General features: G+C 46.2%; 1 protein-coding gene across 4 annotated transcripts in view; it reads left to right on the forward strand.

Moving 5' to 3' along the window:
- Positions 1–1,257: 1,257 nt before the first annotated feature.
- Positions 1,258–18,303, forward strand: part of ETV6 (ETS variant transcription factor 6) — a 260,443-nt gene continuing 243,397 nt past the window's right edge. For 2 of the 4 annotated variants that reach the window (XM_032159640.2, XM_058441975.1), the window contains exon 1: positions 1,258–1,744. In XM_032159640.2, coding sequence (XP_032015531.1) covers positions 1,712–1,744 — 33 coding nt within the window. In that variant the 5' untranslated portion in view covers positions 1,258–1,711. The remainder of the gene's footprint in view (positions 1,745–18,303) is intronic. The other 2 variants (XR_009214392.1, XM_058441973.1) reach the window with 2 other exon arrangements.

The raw sequence follows: 18,303 nt of genomic DNA on the forward strand, positions 1-18,303 counted from the left end.
TATTACTGTATAAAGACGAAATTACAACAAATTTCCTTTTACATTACACATCCACATGTTAAGCCCCCAATATGTGCTAACAAGGTTAGAATTTAAGTACAATGATAATGTTCTGAGTTTTTTGTGGTGGACACTTCAGGGCAATTTAAGAGAGTGTAAATAATAATAAAAATATTAGAGTGATCAGATCACTTGTGCTCAGGGCTAGACCCCTCAGCCCCAACGGCCTTAACCCTCCTCAACTGCTTTTCCAACCAAATATTCCTCCCCCTGCAGGATCCCAGGGCCATCCAATCAACCGGCCAATGACGGTTTCAGAGAAGCGGTCATGGGGAGGGGTATTATCTGCAGGAACACGTCTTGCCAACTTTGTAGTCGAGTCACCTATTTCGGTTGGTAGCGGCCGCTATTTCTTTAAAAGGGCAGTGGATTTCGAAACAGGAGGGGGAGGTCAGGAAAAGGAACTCGGCTGCCTTTGATAACTGCCCTGCAGCTTTCCCTTCCCCGAGCGCGTGCTCGGCTCGGGAAGCGCCCGCGGCCGCCGCATCCCCGAGCGGGCGCGCGGCGCCACCTCTTTCCGGGGCGCCCACCTTCCCCGGGAATCCCCCCGCCCGACGGTCCCCCAGCGTCTGCGGCGAGGCCGCCCCGGCTTTGTCTCCGGCGTCGCGCTCGAGTGGCCGCTCTCCCCACATTTCCCCGTGTGCAGGCTGTAACCCGATCTCCCATTTCCTGGTGGATTCTCTTAAAGAGGCAGCGGTCGAGAAGCAGAACAAAGGCTATTGTTTTATTTCCTCCTTCAGATTACGCGTCCTTACCGGAATGGCCCTTCATAGATATTACTTTCGTTGCATCTGCGCTTAGGGAAACGTTTCAAAACCCTTGTGCACATCGATGTATCCAAGAGACGGAGCCAGGGGAGGTGGGAGGAGTTTAATAAAACCTGTTTTGTGGTGTCTGGGGCCACGATGTAACGTTTTTTAAAGGTGTCTTCCTTAAGCCCGGAAATTGGCTCGGCCAGCGGGAGGTCTCGCGGCGTGGAAGGCGGGCGCCCGCACCGGGGGCCGGCCTGGGGGGCTGCGCCGCTCGCCCCGCTCGCAGCCGCGGCCCCACGCGGCCCCGCTCCCCGGGTTTCCTCCACCCGCGCCCCCGCGGCCGCCCCTCCCCCGCACAGCTTTTATTTCCCCGATGCCGGGCTGTAACCCGAGCTTTTATTTCCTGGTGGCTCCTTTAAGAGGCAGAGCTCAGTGCTGGGAATTCACGTCAGTTTCTGCACTGAAACTCTCAAGATCAATGAGCAAAGAGCTTTCTCAGTTCTGCCTTTCAGTTTCTCTCTTCCAGGAAGGAAAACATTCGAGAGAGCGAGGGAGAGCGGCAGGAGGGCGGGGGGCGGGGGCGCCGGCTGCGGGTGGGAGGAGAGACCGGGAGGCCGGCCGGGCTGCGTCCCGGGTCCCCGCGCCGCGCCGCGACCTGCAGACCCCGCCGCCGCGCTCGGGCCCGGCTCCCACGCCCCCGCCGCCCCGCGCGCCCAACTCCGCCGGCCGCCCCGCCCCGCCCCGCGCGCTCCAGACCCCCGGGGCGGCTGCCGGGAGAGATGCTGGAAGAAACTTCTTAAATGATCGCGTCCGGCTGGCCGTGGAGCCTTTCTGGGTTGGGGAGAGGAAAGGAAAGTGGAAAAAACCTGAGAACTTCCTGATCTCTCTCGCTGTGAGACATGTCTGAGACTCCTGCTCAGTGTAGCATTAAGGTAAAAATCTTCTCCCCTCCCTCTACGTGGTGGAAACCCTGAGCTGCACCGGCCACGGCAGTCGTGCTGGGCTCCTCAGAGCGGGCTGTTGCAGTTGCTCTGTTCGCAGTAAATTATTTGGGGCGCGAGGGAAGGAGATGCAGCTCTCGGCGGCTGCTGTACCCTTTAGTGTAACCTTGCTACTCCCCCCCGCCGAGCCCCTGCCGGCTCCTCGGCCCCCACCCCCTTGCTTTTTGACAATGAAATGCCGGTCACAATTGGTCAGGAGCAACCCGGATTGTCTCCAGAACTGTAAAACACCCCCGTAATTCGTGCGCTTAAAAAAACAAAAAACAAAAACCTGCTCCCTATTCCTACACCTAACATGTGACTAAAATATAACTTTTGTTCCCGAGGGGTGGTCTTCTTAGAAAAAAAGTTCTTCAGTCTCCACTGCGATAGAATCTTTTTCTTTCTTTATTTTTTTAAAGGACTCTCTGGGTCTGATCAGACAGGGTTTTTTTTCCCCCTCGTCTGATTGTAATTGCAAGCGCTGTCGGAGAGACAGTCCTGGTGTCAGCTTTTCCTAGGCATTGCACAATGAATTTTTTTTTTTAAACCAAGGTGAATAAAGTTGCTGAATAGTTATTTTACTCCGACCCATATGAAAGTTGAGCAATCCCAAAGTAGAAAACTCCTGTGATGCAGGGAGAGGAAGAGCTAAGCAACCAGGCAAAATGACCTTCCGTGTTTGACAGTGCAGAGAGGCTATCTAAGCAGCACTCTCCCAGCTTTCTGGCCGGTTTTGCAGTATTGTAAATGCAGGGCGGTGGATGTTTGTAAACACACTGCTGGGCTACCCAGTAGTTGTGTGTATGCCTGTCTATATATCTGTAAAGACTGTGGTGCTGCGGTTTGTTGCTTCTAAAAAGTTGTTGTAAAGTTTGCCACCATTGGGAGGCAGGATGATTTATCCATCTACCCGTGTTATTTTTCCCATCGCTGCATTTATTGTACACTTTATTCATTTCACTGTTCCACCAGTATCCAGGTAGAAAGCCTTCCGCTCTTGTGAGAGGCTGAAGCTGCTGAAGTTTGTTTTTGGTTTGGCCTATTTAATGTGTGTTCATTGAATGGACACTACAGCAACAATGGACAAATAACCTGTTTTCTTCGTCTGTGGGGAGTTAGAAAAACCCTTCCTGGTTTAACACTGCCTTTCAATTAGAGTCTGTGTAGGGGAAACGCAGTAGCTCATCATACGTGTTTACTAGGTTTTTTATAATTAGAATCACATTTTGGTGTTTCTTATCAGAAAAGATATTCATGGGTTTGAGGAGAGGCTAATGTGAAATCAAAAGGTGGGTTGAGCTTCTTTGTTTTTGCCTCACAAAAATGCCTAATGGAACTTTTAGGCTTTTGTGTTTGTACATATCTGGAAGTAGCAGTATATCTGTGGGCATGGGGCGTGCCACACTAAAGAACTTAGGGTACTTTGATATTAATACTTCAAAACCAGTTTCTTTTGCGGTATAAATTAGATTCTACACCGAGTTCAGGAGAATCCTGCGGTATAGATAATCTAATTTATTTGACGCTTCATAACATAGAGGTAACTAAATAGTAGGATATTCAATCAATACATTGTATTTAGCTCAGTGGCAATAAACCCGACATCAGGAAAATCTGGACCAACTACAGACCAGTAACTTCAGGGCAAAAACAACAAAAAGCAATGCTTTCTGTGACGTTTCTTGATCCTCTTCTAAACTGCATCCCCACCGTTCTGATGGGCTTATGGTGGTGTGCTGGCTGCAGACTACTGAGTGGTTTGTTTCATTGTGCTCCAGTCGGAAAAAGAGTACAACAGTCCCTCGCCTTACTCACATACAGAACCAATCCCAAGCAAAACGCTTTCTTAAATGCAACATGAAAATTGTGTCTGTAATTTGCATATCATTTTTTCCTTATTGCTTACAACTCAGTTCTTTCAGGGTGCCTCTTTTCATTACTGTGTACTTCTATGTAATTAAAATAGATTTAATGTTCTTTACCAGAAAGGAAAGAATCACTTTTATTTTGGATTATTCTTGATGGAACCAGTATGTACTTGCTTACACTGCATGTGTCTAGGTGAACGTATGTGAAGAGTATCTTTCCATGGAGTTTGTTTAATTCAATGTTCCAATAATAAGCACTGGAGATCAAGGACTGGGATTATTCCAGGTCATCTGAAATGTTCTGGTGATGTGTGCTGCGTTTCATTTAGTCCTTGGGATGTGGTACGGTGACTGCATAATAAAAAATGTTTGCTGGCAACCCACAAGCAAGTTGCTTGCTTCTAGAGTCCAGTAAACAGTATGCTTTTCTGTGTAGTGAAGAACGAATGTCAGAGGTTTTCAAGGATGAGCTGATGAACTGATATACCGAACTCATGTGACACAAAAGGCTCTCACTATGGAGAGGTTTCTCCCACTCCTCCTCTCCACTCCTGAAACCGTCCTCACTTGCTTTCATTCCTTAGAAGTAGTGGGTCAGTAGGCAGACAGTTCCTCAGCGGCTGGTGAGATGCAGCACAGAGTAGCCTGACCAGAGGCAGCCACAGAGGGAAGTACTTTGTTTATTTCTGAGCAGTGCCTGCTCTGCTAGAAAAGAATAGTGTCCGATTTGGGTGGAGTTTCCAAGGTGAAAGTTTCTGAATTGGTCAATCAGTGACGCCTTTGTAAAGATGGCTCATGTGGTGGCGGCTCGCAATGAATGCCTGATAAGGGCTTTTCTATTTCTTTTGCACTGTGTAAGTTTGCTCCCATCACCTGGGAAGTTAATATCAGACACACACTTTTTATAGTAGAAGAGAGGCTGACTACTCCAAGGGCGCTGAAACTCTCACTGGGCCTTATTGTCTCTCTACACGCGACTTGCAGAAAGCAGGAGTGCTCGAGCACTCCTGGAGGGGTCTGTCCTACAACCCTTGAAGGCTATGGCACTGTTGTCCTGGAAGTTCAAATGCTTCAATTCCTGACCATTTGGGGTTGTTTAAATGGAAGGAAAGGATCAACTTTCTATAAAAAGTCAAATTATTTTAAAGAGGATTGCATGGCTGACTGTGCTGGTCACAGGAAGAAGGAAGAGGCAGTCTTTTCCATCATCAGCCTTCACCTTCAAGTCACCTCTTCAGTTCTAAGTTTGACCAAGTTGCAGAGGAAGGTGGTTGTGGCCTAGCAGACACGGTCCCTTGTCGGGCTTGGCACAGCTTGTTAGTGGGCCAGGACTAACCAGAATACAAAAACGAGTCGCACAGTGTCCCTAGTCCCCTCCTTCCCTGCTGTCCTTATCAGTCAGCTTTCATAGCAGAAGGAAATCTGGTTTTTAGAATTTTGCTACTAACTGGGAGACTCTTTCGAGCTCTCCTTCTGGACTCTGGGCTCCTTGGGTTTAGCGATGATTATCTTGGTGTCCTAGTAGTTAGCTTGGCAGCTGGCATTGAAATATTTTTCAGGGCCGGGCGCGGTGGCTCACGCTTGTAATCCCAGCACTTTGGGAGGCCGAGGCAGGCGGATCACGAGGTCAGGAGATTGAGACCACGGTGAAACCCCGTCTCTACTAAAAATACAAAAAATTAGCTGGGCGTGGTGGCGGGCGCCTGTAGTCCCAGCTACTCGGAGAGGCTGAGGCAGGAGAATGGCGTGAACCCAGGAGGTGGAGCTTGCAGTGAGCCGAGATTGCGCCACTGCACTCCAGCCTGGGCGACAGAGCGAGACTCCCTCTCAAAAAAAAAAAAAAAAAAGAAATATTTTTCAGTAATGTTTGCTGATGTGAAGTGAGAGGTGGGAGGAGGCCAGCCCCCTTTCCTCTTTCTGTCTGTGTGTAACCTCAGGGTGACGTAACACCTTCATCCACTGGCTTGCTTTCAGAAAGCACTCAATAGGGCCCACTATAGCCTTAGAGAGGGCTAGAGCACTCCTGGGGGGTCTGTCCTCAAATTCTTATTAATAGAATTTTGATACAATAACGTTTTATAATTGTTATTTTTTTGGAGACAGAGTCTTGCTCTGTCGCCAGACTGGAGTTCAGTGGTGTGATCTTGGCTCACTGCAGCCTCTACCTCCTGGGTTCAAGCAATTCTCCTGCCTCAGCCTCCCAAGTAGCTGGGATTACAGGCGCCCACCACGATGCCCAGCTAATTTTTGTGCTTTTGGTAGAGATGGGGGTTTCGCCGTGTTGGCCAGGCTGGTCTCGAACTCCTGATCTCAAGTGATCTGCCCTGCTCAGCCTCCCAGAGTGCTGAGATTACAGGTGTGAGCCACTGCATCCAGCCTAATGTTTTATTATTTTGATAAAATTCTCAAAAACTGCTTTTGTGTCAAAACTAACAAAGAAGGAAACTGAGGAAAAGGTACAACAAAGGGGCTTGAGGAATTGCTTTAACAGATTCAGATTAGCAGGCTTCTAAGTGCCCCCCAGTTTTTCTGACAATAGAATCAGGGAGTTTTCAAACATTCAGAGTTGAGAGACCTTAGGGATCCCCTGGGCCAGCCTCCTCTATTTTTTATAGGGAGGGGATCCAGAGAGCTAAGGGGTTTGCTTCAACCCATGGGTGAGTGAGCCAGGTTTGGAGGACACAGGCCTACAGGTTCTTAGGCCACTACATTCTCTGGGTTCATGATGTGTCCCTATAAAAGGCCAAGGAAACTCGATACAATAGGCTTCACTCTCTCTGGCACTTCCTAGCTTGGTCCATTTTAATCACAAGCCAGCTGGTCTGAGGGCACGGGGGTATGTGCCAAGGAAGATGGTATGTGGGGGGAGAAATGGGCCACTGGGGTCTGGTCAGGTGTGAGAAGAGGAAGTAGTAGGAGGGAGGGGATGAGAGAAGAAGGGCCTGACGGACTTGTATTGGCACCACTATTAGCAGCAATATATATATATATATATTTACAGTGCACAAAGGCCTGCAAGTTCTGTTTTGGGCTGAAGGTCCCCTATCTGCTGTTAGGACTCCTTTGAGGAATCCTTGCGTGGGCCGTAGGCTCTTTTATCAAGGGTCAGACAATCCTATTTATACTTTAATTTCTGTGTAGTAAGCTCCCTGTTTCAAACAGCCAAAGCTAAAAATGTGGCAGCTGGCCCTAGAGAAGTAGCTATCCTCCTCAGGATAAGTAAGTCAAGGGCAAAAAATACCCCAGATGTGAGCACCAGAGGCAGGTAGAGCTAAGTCACATTCTGCTCCTCTGAGCGCAGCTGTATTTGTGCACACCAGGAAAGAGCTGGGGGCAAGGTGGGGGCACAGGGTTGTTGGGAGTAACTCACACAGCAGTTTCATTTTTTTCACCAATTTTTAAAACTTGCCCTTTGGTGTGGATCTCCCAGCCGAGTGATTCAGTGTCAGATGAAGCCCCGTAGGGTGTGCCATATAGAAATGACATGGTTTTTCTATGTGAATACTACTTTAGAGACAATCCTGGAGCTTGTTTTCAGGTAAGAGTCCACCACTTCCGTATTTGTTGTTAGATGTGTGTGTTGGGAACCAGTCTCCGTGTGTATTTGTTGAATAGAATGAGTGTGCATTTACTCAGGGTTCCCACGCCAAAAGGGGCCCAGCTTAAAGACTATTCACTGCCAAACCTAGTATTTGGGGACAGAAAGACTAGACTAAATTAGTGAAAAGTTAGAATTATAGCCTATTAAAAAACAAACACATTTTTATTGATTTTCCGAACATACAGGAACCAAACTAATAAAGTGTTGCTTACTGGGGCATCTCAGGGAACGCTGCAATGAATAGGCAAAAATGTGTTCCACATTATCCATTGGGTAGAAACTAGTGCTACCATGTGCTCGGAACTATTCCTTTAGTGTCAAAATATTACCACACATTTTATTTGCTCTGTTAATTTGTTTGATAACCTTTTCTTCTTAGATAGTAAAAATACAGAGTTCAGCCTGGTCGTTGTCTAAATGGTCTGCAATTCCCAGAGTGTGAGCAAGAGGCTTGATTAGGAAAGGCATTGCCCCATGATAAGTGTGGACTCTCAGATGAGCATAACTGCTCACTCAGCCCTATGAATTTCGCTTACAGGAAACTGTAGAATGCTTGCATTTCTGAAACTTTGTAAATTCTCTGTAATTAAAAGTTTTCGACTGCTGTTTTAGTGGCCATTGTTCTACAACAACCAGTTGTAGCTTACAGCTATATAGTGATTTATTACAAAACACTTTCTTCTTCTCCTTTTCCTTCTTCCTCTTCCTCCTCCTCTTCTTCCTCCTCCATCATCATCACCAGCATCATTCATTGAATGCTACCGCATGCTGATCCTTGTGCTGTTTTATATACATTATATACATCATCTCATTTACTCTTCACAGCTCTCTCAGGGATGCAGTTTTTCTCTCCATTCTACAAATGAGGAAACTGAAGCCCAGAGAGGTTAAGTGATATATTGGCCTAAGACCTCCCAGGCTGTAAGCGGCAAAGCTAAGGCCAGATTCTGTACTGTGGGACTCTAATTCCAAAGTATTTTCTGTGAGGGCATTCCAAAGTGCAGCCATCTTTGCGAAGAAAATTAGGAAACTTGAAGTGACGGGTGGCTGGTGGATCGTTACATAAGCTGAGATGAGAGGCAGGAATAGAGCTGGCAGAAGTGCTTGCAGAGGTTCTGAATTTCCCCTGCTTCCTGGTCCCTTCTGAAGATGGGTCTTCCTAGCCATTACACAAGTAGTGGGGACAACCAGATGGTCACACCAAGCCACCACCCACTGCGGAATGAATGTCTGAGTTTTCCATATTTACCCCAGTCTCTAATGTCCTCTGGTGAAATTCTGCCTTTTGATGGGTTTCAATTTGGCCCCTTCTTGTTTTTCTCAGATCCCTTTCTTTTCCTTCTCTGTTTTTCTCTTACTTCCTCCGATGCTTTATGGCTCCTTCATGAAGTGGTTGGAAATCTGAGCGATTGTGTCCTCATCCTGCCCGGCCTCGGGCTAGACACCTTCTTTGCCTGCTTTTTACTTCCTGGTCAGTTGCTTCTCCTTATACAACTTTTTTTTTTTTTCCCCTTGTAAAGCTTTTCACACAATCCATAAACACAATTTTTTGTTTTTCTTAAACCATCTCTCATGTACATCTTTAATATTATGTGATTTCCAGGAATCTATTTCAGATATTCCCTGATTTTCCCCTGTAACAAAAGGAATCATCTTTTTTTGACTCCTATCTCGATGGCTTGACCCAACTCGCCTGTTCTAATTTCCTGGAATGAAGAGAGCATTTCGGCCATCTGACTTTATACATTTCTGATTTTGAACGGCTCTGATGAAGAGAGTCTTCAGAGCAAATGTAGGGAAAGAAACAGAGAAAGAGAGAGATATGTTATGGAGATAATATGAGGGGATTCAGAGAGCATTATCCAAATTTGCCACGAAGCAAATGAGGAAACTGAGTCTTGTGGCCTTTAAAGAGCTTGCCTGAGATCACATTCCTAACTATCAAGCCAGAGTCAGAATCAGCCTTCCATCCTAGGTCCATGTTCCTCTAAGACCATAGCAGAGGAAAAATGAGAAAAAGCAGGCAAGACTTCAGAAAGCATAGCTTCCTTTTGAAGACTCACATGACATATTAGTGTTCATCATTGTGACTTCCAAGTGAAAGACAGAGTTCATGTTATGAGATTTAAGAAGTGAAGAAAGAATGCAATGTATTTTGGAAAGATACCTAACAAAAATGGTTGGCTTAAGAATAATGTTAAGTTTTAAAAGGCTAAGCTTCAGTTATGTGGATGAGTGATTTATGAAAAGTACTCCCTCGCGAAGGCACAAAAGAGGTAGCCAGTGCATCTGCAAGCTTGTGAGGCCTGGTGGCCTCCTGGGGGTATTTTCCCTTTGTATGTGGGAGTCAGATATACGGAAAACGACTTCATTTCCTGAATGACCCAAAAAGGACGCGTTGCCCTGCTGAGTGCCGTTGGTGAGTGTGCTCAATGGTGTTAGTGTTGCTTCAGTGTAGTTCCAATCACCACGTCTTTCGATTTTGACTTGCATTTTCTTCTATGTTGTTCTTTTGTTCTTACCTGTAAAACTGACTTCCTTAAGGAGATTGTAAGGTGCTCAGAAAAGGGCTTTACCTCACTGCCATGCTGTGGATGCTCCTAGGGGAAGAGCGTAGACTGACCTATGAATCCCGGTTCCTCAACTTGAACTTGTCCAAGTTACTTAATCATGAACCTGTTAACTCATCTGAAGTGGTAATAAAAATGTGTGTCTCTTAGGGTTGTTGGGATATGTACATTGCCTAATGTAGTGCTTTATACTGTTAAAAAGTTAGTTCTCCTCCTCCTTTATACATCCTCCATAACACATGGATCTGGAAGAGGTTAGAGATTTTCTGGTTCTGTGCCCACATTATACAGTTGAGAATACAGAGGCCAGGGGACGGTTTGTTTTTGTTTTTGTTTTTGAGGCAGAGTCTCGCTCTGTCACCCAGGCTGGAGTGCAATGCCGAGATCTCAGCTCACTGCAACCTCTGCCTCCCAGGTTCAAGCAATTCTGCTGCCTCAGCCTCCCAAGTAGCTGGGATTACAGGTGTGCACCACTCACCTGGCTAATTTTTGTATTTTTGGTAGAGACAGGGTTTCACCATGTTGGCCAGGGTGGACTCAAACTCCTGACTTCAACTGATCCTCCCGCCTCAGCCTCTGAAAGTGCTGGGATTACAGGCGTGAGCCACCGTCCCCGGCCCCCGGCCACGGATGTTAATGGCGTTGCTCAAGCTCATGTGGCTAGTTGGTGGTGCCATCTGAACTAAAATCTAGGCCTCCCGAGTCAGCTGACTCCCTGCACAGTGCTCTTGTCACTATCCCATTGAGTTGTTCACAGGGCTGGGGTCACTCAGTCAGTGCTCAAAAAAGCTCTTATTTTAACTTTAATTGAATACAAGCCTCAACAATAGGAGAGATGAGCCAAGTGCAATTATATGATAATAGCAAATGCCTTTTGCATCTTACAGCAGAATTTTGAAGGAATAGCTAATGTGGTTCTGAATAAGTTTCCAGAGATGAAAGAAAAGGAAAAAACCTAAGTCTGGAAGCACTGTACAGTGAGTCTAACTAGCATTATTACTCAGCGCTCAAGTATTTGAACCTATTCAGGGATCTGCTCCTTCATACAGTTGCTTATTATTTGTTACTGGGGTGAGACTTGAAAGAGAGCATCAATTCTCCAGTCTGCTTTTGTTTAACAGGCAGTTCCATGTCTGTCTGACCACAGAACAGACACTGTTTGCTGTGGGCTGGTGAATGTTCACTTTCAAGGGCAGGGAGTAGATGGCCCTTCGTGGAAGTTTAATTATACAGAAGAGTTTGAAAAGGCCAAGTTTGTTACTCTGGGGCGTGGGGAAACCTTCCTCTAGCAGATGTGAGAGGACCGAAGTATCTCTTTTCAGCAGTTGTATTCTTCTTGCTGTGGACCTAAATTTGATCCTAAGTCGTTCTTTGTATGTCCATGGCAAATGAGAAGATGAACTATAGACTGGAAAATGACCGTTTTTTGAGGAATTGTGGAGAAAATGTTACCCACCTGCCCCTCCTACCCCCACGAAATAAGTGTGGGCTACTTCATACTCTTGAAGCAGGAGTTTAGGTTTGGAGACAAACTGCTCCTCTGATCTGCTCCTAGAAACCACAAGTGGAAGTTTGTGATTTTCTTCTCAGCTGCCCTGTCCGCTCTCCCTTGGGTTATGACAGGCCGTGGAACTTTATCTTTCTTAGGACTTATCTCTTTGATGAGGTCAGTAATCCTGCTTCATTTACGTCCCCTATATGTAAGATTGCCATAACCAAAGATGACATGCTGACTCTAAAGCATTTCCCGGAAAAAATGAGCTACAGATAGAAGTAAGGCTCGTAATTTAAAAAATCGAACCCCAGAGAACAGCCTGTCTCTGAAGTTAACCATTGCCTCAATACTTTCTCTTGTTTCCCCAGTAAAAGTGTGACTCTGGGTTGTGGCAGGGGAGGTTCTGGCACTGCTAAGAGGTGAGGAAGGAAGAGGGAGGGCCCAGATCTGCCCACCTCACTGCAGGTGTGGCCTGGAAGAGTGCCGGGGTCTCTAATGAAGAATCAAGGTCAAGGGATGAAGAGAAGTTGGCAAAGGGGCACAAAAATACAGCTAGATAGAAGGAATGTGTTATAGTATTCATTAGCACAGTAGGGAAATTAGAGTTAACAATAATTTATTGTGTATTTCAAAATAACTAGAAGAATTCTACTGTTCCTAACACACAAGAAAAATGTTTGAGGCAATAGATGTGCCAGCTACCCTGATGTGATCATTACACATCTGCACAGATATCAAAATGTCACATGTACCCCCAAAATATGTACAACTATTATATATCAACAAAAAAAATCAAAGAGACAATTTAGAATGAGTATGGTCTCAAGCCTAGTGACTAATATGTGGACAAGTAGATCTGCACTAGGGTATACAGGAGGAAGTATTATGGAGACTTCATAAAAAGGGAGATGAGGTGGGGCGCGGCGGCTCACGCCTGTAATACCAGCACTTGGGGAGGCCGAGGCGGCTGAATCACCTGAGGTCAGGAGTTCAAGACCAGCCTGGCCAACGTGGTGAAACCCTGTCTCTACTACAAAAATTAGCCGGGTGTGGTGGTAGGCGCCTGTAATCCCAGCTACTCGGGAGGCTGAGACAGGAGAATCTCTTGAACCTGGAAGGTGGAGGTTGCAGTCAGCTGAGGTTGTGCCACTACACTCCAGCCTGGGCGACAGAGTGAGACTCTGTCTCAAAAAAAAATAGGAAGATGGGGCAGATGGTGGGAATTTGCTATGCTCTTTCGTTAACTGCTTTAAAGAACTCAGACTAGGGAAGGAAACTTCTCTCAAGTTTATTATTGCTTGTTATTTCCAGACCATTTGTCTTTCCCAAACTGCCCTTGGCCATCAAATCAGACTCCTGCTAGAGTAAGCCTCATGGTGGTGTCTCTTGGCTCACCACTATGGTTTTGCTAATTATTTTCATGTATTGACCTGGGATCACAGACCAGGCACCCAAAGGGACAGAGGTGAGTTCTTTTTCTTTGGGCGTCTTTGGGTACTCATAACCCGAGTCCCTGTGACAGGTTTTGGAAAAATGGCACATCTGAAGGATTGGATCCGTAGTGCATTTTGTAACTGCAGTATCCTCTTTTCTTTACGGTCTTGCTCTGTCACCCATGCTGAAGTACAGTGGCGTGATCATAGCTCACCGTAACCTCAAACTCCTGGGCTCAAGTGATCCTCCTGCCTCAGCCTCTGGAGTAGCTAGGACTACACATGCACCACCTCGCCTGGCTACTTTCTAAAAAAACTTTTTGTGGAGACAAGGTCTTGCTTTGTTGCCCAGGTTGCTCTCGAACCCCTGGGCTCAAGTGATCCTCCCACCTCGGCCTCCCAAACTGCTAGGGATTATAGGCATGAACCACTGCGCCCGGCCATTTTGTCCTCGTTTTGACTTGAGATCTGGGAGATTTTAAAGATCCGTGTCATGAGTTCACTTGACTGGTGCTTTGCACTTTTGAGACCCGTCACTCTCCTGACTAATTGGTCTTGACTGCCACTAATGGCCAGTGATGGCTGGGGACAGCAGGACACTCTCACTTTGCACCTTTTGATCTGGTCTTTATTCAAAGTGGGGGGAACCCGGTGGGAGGGTTGCTGTTTTGGGGATAAAGTCTGGGTAACACAGATTCTTCAGGCGGGGTAAGTCTCCTGTTCTCCCCGACTTTGAGACCTGAATGACCTGATTTGGCTGACTACACCTCCAGTCCCCTGGACAGCAGCCAGCTCCTTTGATTTTGTGCCATTTAGTCCTTCCCTTCATCTGCTGACGCTAATACTTTAGGGTGAGGTGGAAGGAGAGAGCATACCTGTTGGTGAAGTAAGAGTGTTTTCCTTCAGAGAACCGAAGAAACAAAGGCTCCCTTTCTGAATTTTGCGTTCTGCCTCTTTGCATTTCTGAGGCTCCTTGTGTCTGGCAGGGCTGTGAGTGAGGAGGTGAGGGTGTGCTCCTCGCAGGCAGAAGTCAGCTGTAGGTCAGATGTGGCTTTGGAACACAATGGAATCCAGGGGGAATGTTGGCGAGCACAGCAAGGCTGGGGTGATGATCCTCTAATCTTTTGCAGCGTGCTGTAAGAGTATCTTTAACTTTCGCTGAGACAGGCAGGGCAATGAGCAAAAGGACCTCGGTGTTAGGTGACATCTCAAGTAGGGCACCTGGTAGTACACCTGTCTTGCATGTTCCCACCCTTCCCAACACTTTTATCTTTTTGAAGCCACCTACCCTTAGAAAATGAACAAGGAGCCACTGACATGGACAGCAGTGTATTTACTTATCTTTTGGGTGCAAGGCAGTTTGCCCTGCTGGGAGAGATGTGGGATAAGGCCCCAGAGTGGGAAAAAAAAAAAAAAAAAAACCTTAAAAATGCAAGAAGGAAGAAAGGTAGGTGAGCCAGCAGGTCCCACTGAAAGGCCTTGTTATTGCAGCAAAGAGGGAAGAGGTGGGCCCAGTGGCACAAGTCACTAACATTCTTCTGAGAGTCACTAGCCAGTTCTTCTGAGAATTTCTCTGTCTTGAAAAACTTGGTAGAATGGCCAAATGGAGCTTCTCTGAACTAGGGGGAATGCCTGTGTGTGCGTTTGTTGTTAGCCATCATGTTGAACAGTCTGATTTAAGGGAAAGTTGGTCTGTGTACATTTTCATTTCAGCTGTGGTCTTTGAAGGTTCACCATGGAGGAGGTGTGGGTGGATGAGAATATAGTCTTCCTGCCTCTTGGTTGGCTTATATGTAGGTTATAGGTGAATGTGAGTTCACAACACAGCCTATTTCTTATTTGGGTGCACTTTTGGATGACTTGCAGAGCTTCGTTTGGGAAAACCCAGTTATTCTTCCTTTATGCCCATATTTCTGCCAGACTAAATGCCAAACAGATAATTGGAAAGAATTTTCTTTGCAGCCCTGGTCCCCAAATTGGTGTCTGTGATTCTTCCTAGGGTCTCATATTATGAGAGTGCACTCCCTTTAATCTTTTGGGACCTCAGCTGGGTCTGTGTGGACAAGATTGTGCTTCTTTGAGAAACTTCTTGCTGCACACCGGCCAGGGTAAGGCAAGAGTTAGTCCTGTTGGCTGGGTGGTTCTTGGGCAGTTGAGCATGCTTAGCACTTGAGAGGTTTCTGTTAATACCATTTACCAAAAGGGACATCTCTCAGCTGGTCCTAGTGCCCCGGGGCACAAATGTCAGGCTTTAGGAGAAAATGCACAATTTCAGGTTCAGTCTTTATCTGCATTTGTGTGCATGAATGGACTAATAATTGAAGTACATTGAACGATTTCTCCACACTCCAACACCTAGGAAGTAGCTTCCTGGGTTAGGGAACGGTTCCTAAGTACAGCTACCAAAGGCTCAAGCTTAAGCACCAACACTGGAGGTTAGAATTAGCATGCTCTAGGGAGGACAGTGAGAGGGTAGCTGACACAATGCTTTTATGGGCTATTTTTAGCTTTAGTCAGGCCTATCTGGAGTGGCTTGTGCTTTCTTGGGTACCGTCCTGCATTTATTCCAGGGTTTGTGCTTGTGACTCTGTTTGCATATATGCCACATGTATTGCATGCTTATGGGATGATAAATTGCAGAAATTGTGGCATAATCTGTTTTCTAGCATATAGAGGAAAAGATTACACAAAATCCAGCTTTGTTGTGGCGAAGAAACCTAACATATAGATGTAAAATATATTTCCTTGGAGGCCTGGCTTTGTGATGGGCTATAAACGCATTGTTAAACAGCAAGGTGAGGGGCTGTTAACAAGCTGTTTCTAAGAGCATCTCCCTGGTCTGGTCTGAAAAGGTAATGTGTACATATTGTACATTTGAGATAGTTTGCCTGTGGTGTTTATATGTTGGTAGGTTGCGTGTGTGTGTGTGTCTTGTCTGTCTTCAGTGGTGAACTGAAAAAATAATTTAAAGTGTTGTGTATGTGCTTCTGTGTTAGTGTCTACATTCCAAACTGGGCAATTTTTTTTTTTTTTTAAGCTGGCTTAAGTGAAGAGGTGTTTGGTCAGCCACAGGGTATGAATCAACCAAACTTCAAAAAGCTTCAGTGTGTTTTTGATAACACTCTTAAGTATATAATAGCCGCTTTAAGGATTTGTGCCTTAGTGTACTTGGAGGAATAGATAAATCACCTCCCTATCAGCAAACTAGCATTTGGATTCCCAAGTTGGCAAAGCAGGGTTCCTGTTATGTGTCTAGTCTTATTTGAACTTCTTTTCACATTCAGGTGACATAGTTGAACATCAGTCCATGCCAGTTTCTGCTACTACTGGGTTTTTAATGGAAGAGAACTCTTTCTTGTTACTACGATGCCATGCTTCTGCTGTGTTAGCAGCTGCTGTATTGAAAAACAGGTGTCTCTTATAATCCTCTGACTGGATCGGTTTGCTAGCCTGGCAAAGTCTTATTATTATTGTTTTTATTTATTTATTTTTGTCCCACGTAAGTCAGAAACTGCCAAGAGATGTTGATGAGTGGGATTAATATGAGAGGAGATGGCAGCTTTTCTTGGTGGAGGTTTCTGTTACAAGAATCTAAGAGTCTTATGAAGATAGGGCTAAATAAAACCAGGATACGAATCACAGGGGAGAGCTGCCAAAAGAAGGGTAGTAAATGAATGGTTCTGTCAAGTCACCTCTCTGTCATTCTTCTAAGGCCAACTTAAAGCCAGCACTGCCACAAAAGCCATCCAGGACTAAGGTTAGCGAACGGTGACGCTTGTTTGGTCCACGATACACTAACAGACTCTTCCACTTGTTGCTTCTTACTGCTACTGGAATGGAAGCTTTGGGAGGGCAGGTGTGCCGTCTTTTCCAGCCTGCCAGGCAGTCTGGTGCATACTCATCTTTCTCCTCCATATACCGGCTGTCACTGCCTTCCTTCTGGCTCTGGACCTTTCAGTTGTCTCCTCTCTGATCTTCCTTCCTCCATTTTGTCCCCACCCCCAACACAACTTGGAATGATTCTTTGCAGATAAAAATGTGATCTTGTTACTCTCTGTCTCACACCACAGTGTAGCACGAACCCCAGCTTCTTATTACCTGCAAGGCCCTTTACTGCCTACCTTTCTAGTATCGTCTCCACATTATGTTCCAATCACATAATGAACTTTTTTCTCGGGAGGACATGGTCTCGCTCTGTGGCCAAGGCTGGGGTAATCTCAGCTCACTACAACCTCTGCCTACTGGGCTCAGGTGATTCTCCCATCTCAGCCTCCCGAGTAGCTGACATCACAGGCACGTACCACCACACTAGGCTAATTTTTGTATTTTTGTAGAGACAGGGTTTCACCAGGCTGGTTTCAAACTCCTGGGCTCAAGTGATCCGCCCACCTCGGCCTCCCAAAGTGCTGGGATTATAGTCATGAGCCACTGTGCCGAGCCCATGTAATGAACATTTATGCCTGGAATCTTCCCTCGATCTTCTTTCTGCCTGGCAGCCAGTTTGTCATTGGAAGTCCATTTCTCAAGCCTCCCTGTTGCTGCTGGGCACAGTGTTCCCGCAGCTCATTAAACCTGCTTCTGTTATTGGCAACAATCCGGTTATCCTTGAATTATCATCCACACTAGACTGAAAGCCTGCTGAGGACAGGAGTCTGATGGGTTCATTTTTATATTTCCAGTGTCTAGCTCAAGGTCTGGCACAGAGGACAGCCAATGGCTATTAACTGAATAGAATTTCTTAATCAGTAGGTATTTATTAAGCTTCTGTTATGGACTTAATTGGTGCCAGGCTCTTTGATATGTAAGATACAGACCTCACACAGTTGACATCCTGAGCAAATACTCTGTGAGGGTTGAGGAAAGAAGAAAGGTAGAGACCTGTGTTTTGAAACATATCACGACTCCATGTCAGGGCGAACATACTGCCACCTCCCATACCTAAGGGGCTCCTGTGAGGCGTAAGTACTGACACATACACACAGGGCACTCACAAATGCTCTCCCTCTTAGTTGCCTGCTTTCTAGAGGGGAATATAGATAGCTGGAGAAGAAGCTTGAGAACCTTCAGGCTGGATGTGCCAGAAACAGCACAGACAGCCCAAGATAAATGAATGTATTAACTCATCATCCTTTTTTTTGATGTGGCTCAGGATGCCTCTTGGGTCAGGGAGAGAGAGCCAGTGGCTGTTTGTTGTAGCCATGTGCGGTCTTGCCGTAGCTGGCTGTGGTGTCTGGGACCCAGTGGCAGATCACCACCATATGGGGCTGCCAGTTGCTCCCCCACCCCATTCCTCTAAGAGGTAGTCGGGAGAGATAGCCTGGAAGAGCAGCATGGCTTGCTGAAACTTCTCTGAGGTCTGTGATTGGCCTTTCCATGTCAAGGGAAGAATCCCTCTCTGACTTGAGTCAGCTCTCTTTCCAGTCTTCTCTTGTACAGCCCATGTTCTCTCCTACCCTATCTGAGATGAAGATCTCTCTGGAGCTCTCATTTTACTCCTAATGGGTTGCCTGGAGGGACTAAACCAGTGAGAATGACTGGGCA

This window comes from Hylobates moloch, unplaced genomic scaffold (assembly GCF_009828535.3).
Source record: "Hylobates moloch isolate HMO894 unplaced genomic scaffold, HMol_V3 SCAFFOLD_8, whole genome shotgun sequence".
Lineage (NCBI taxonomy): Eukaryota > Metazoa > Chordata > Mammalia > Primates > Hylobatidae > Hylobates > Hylobates moloch.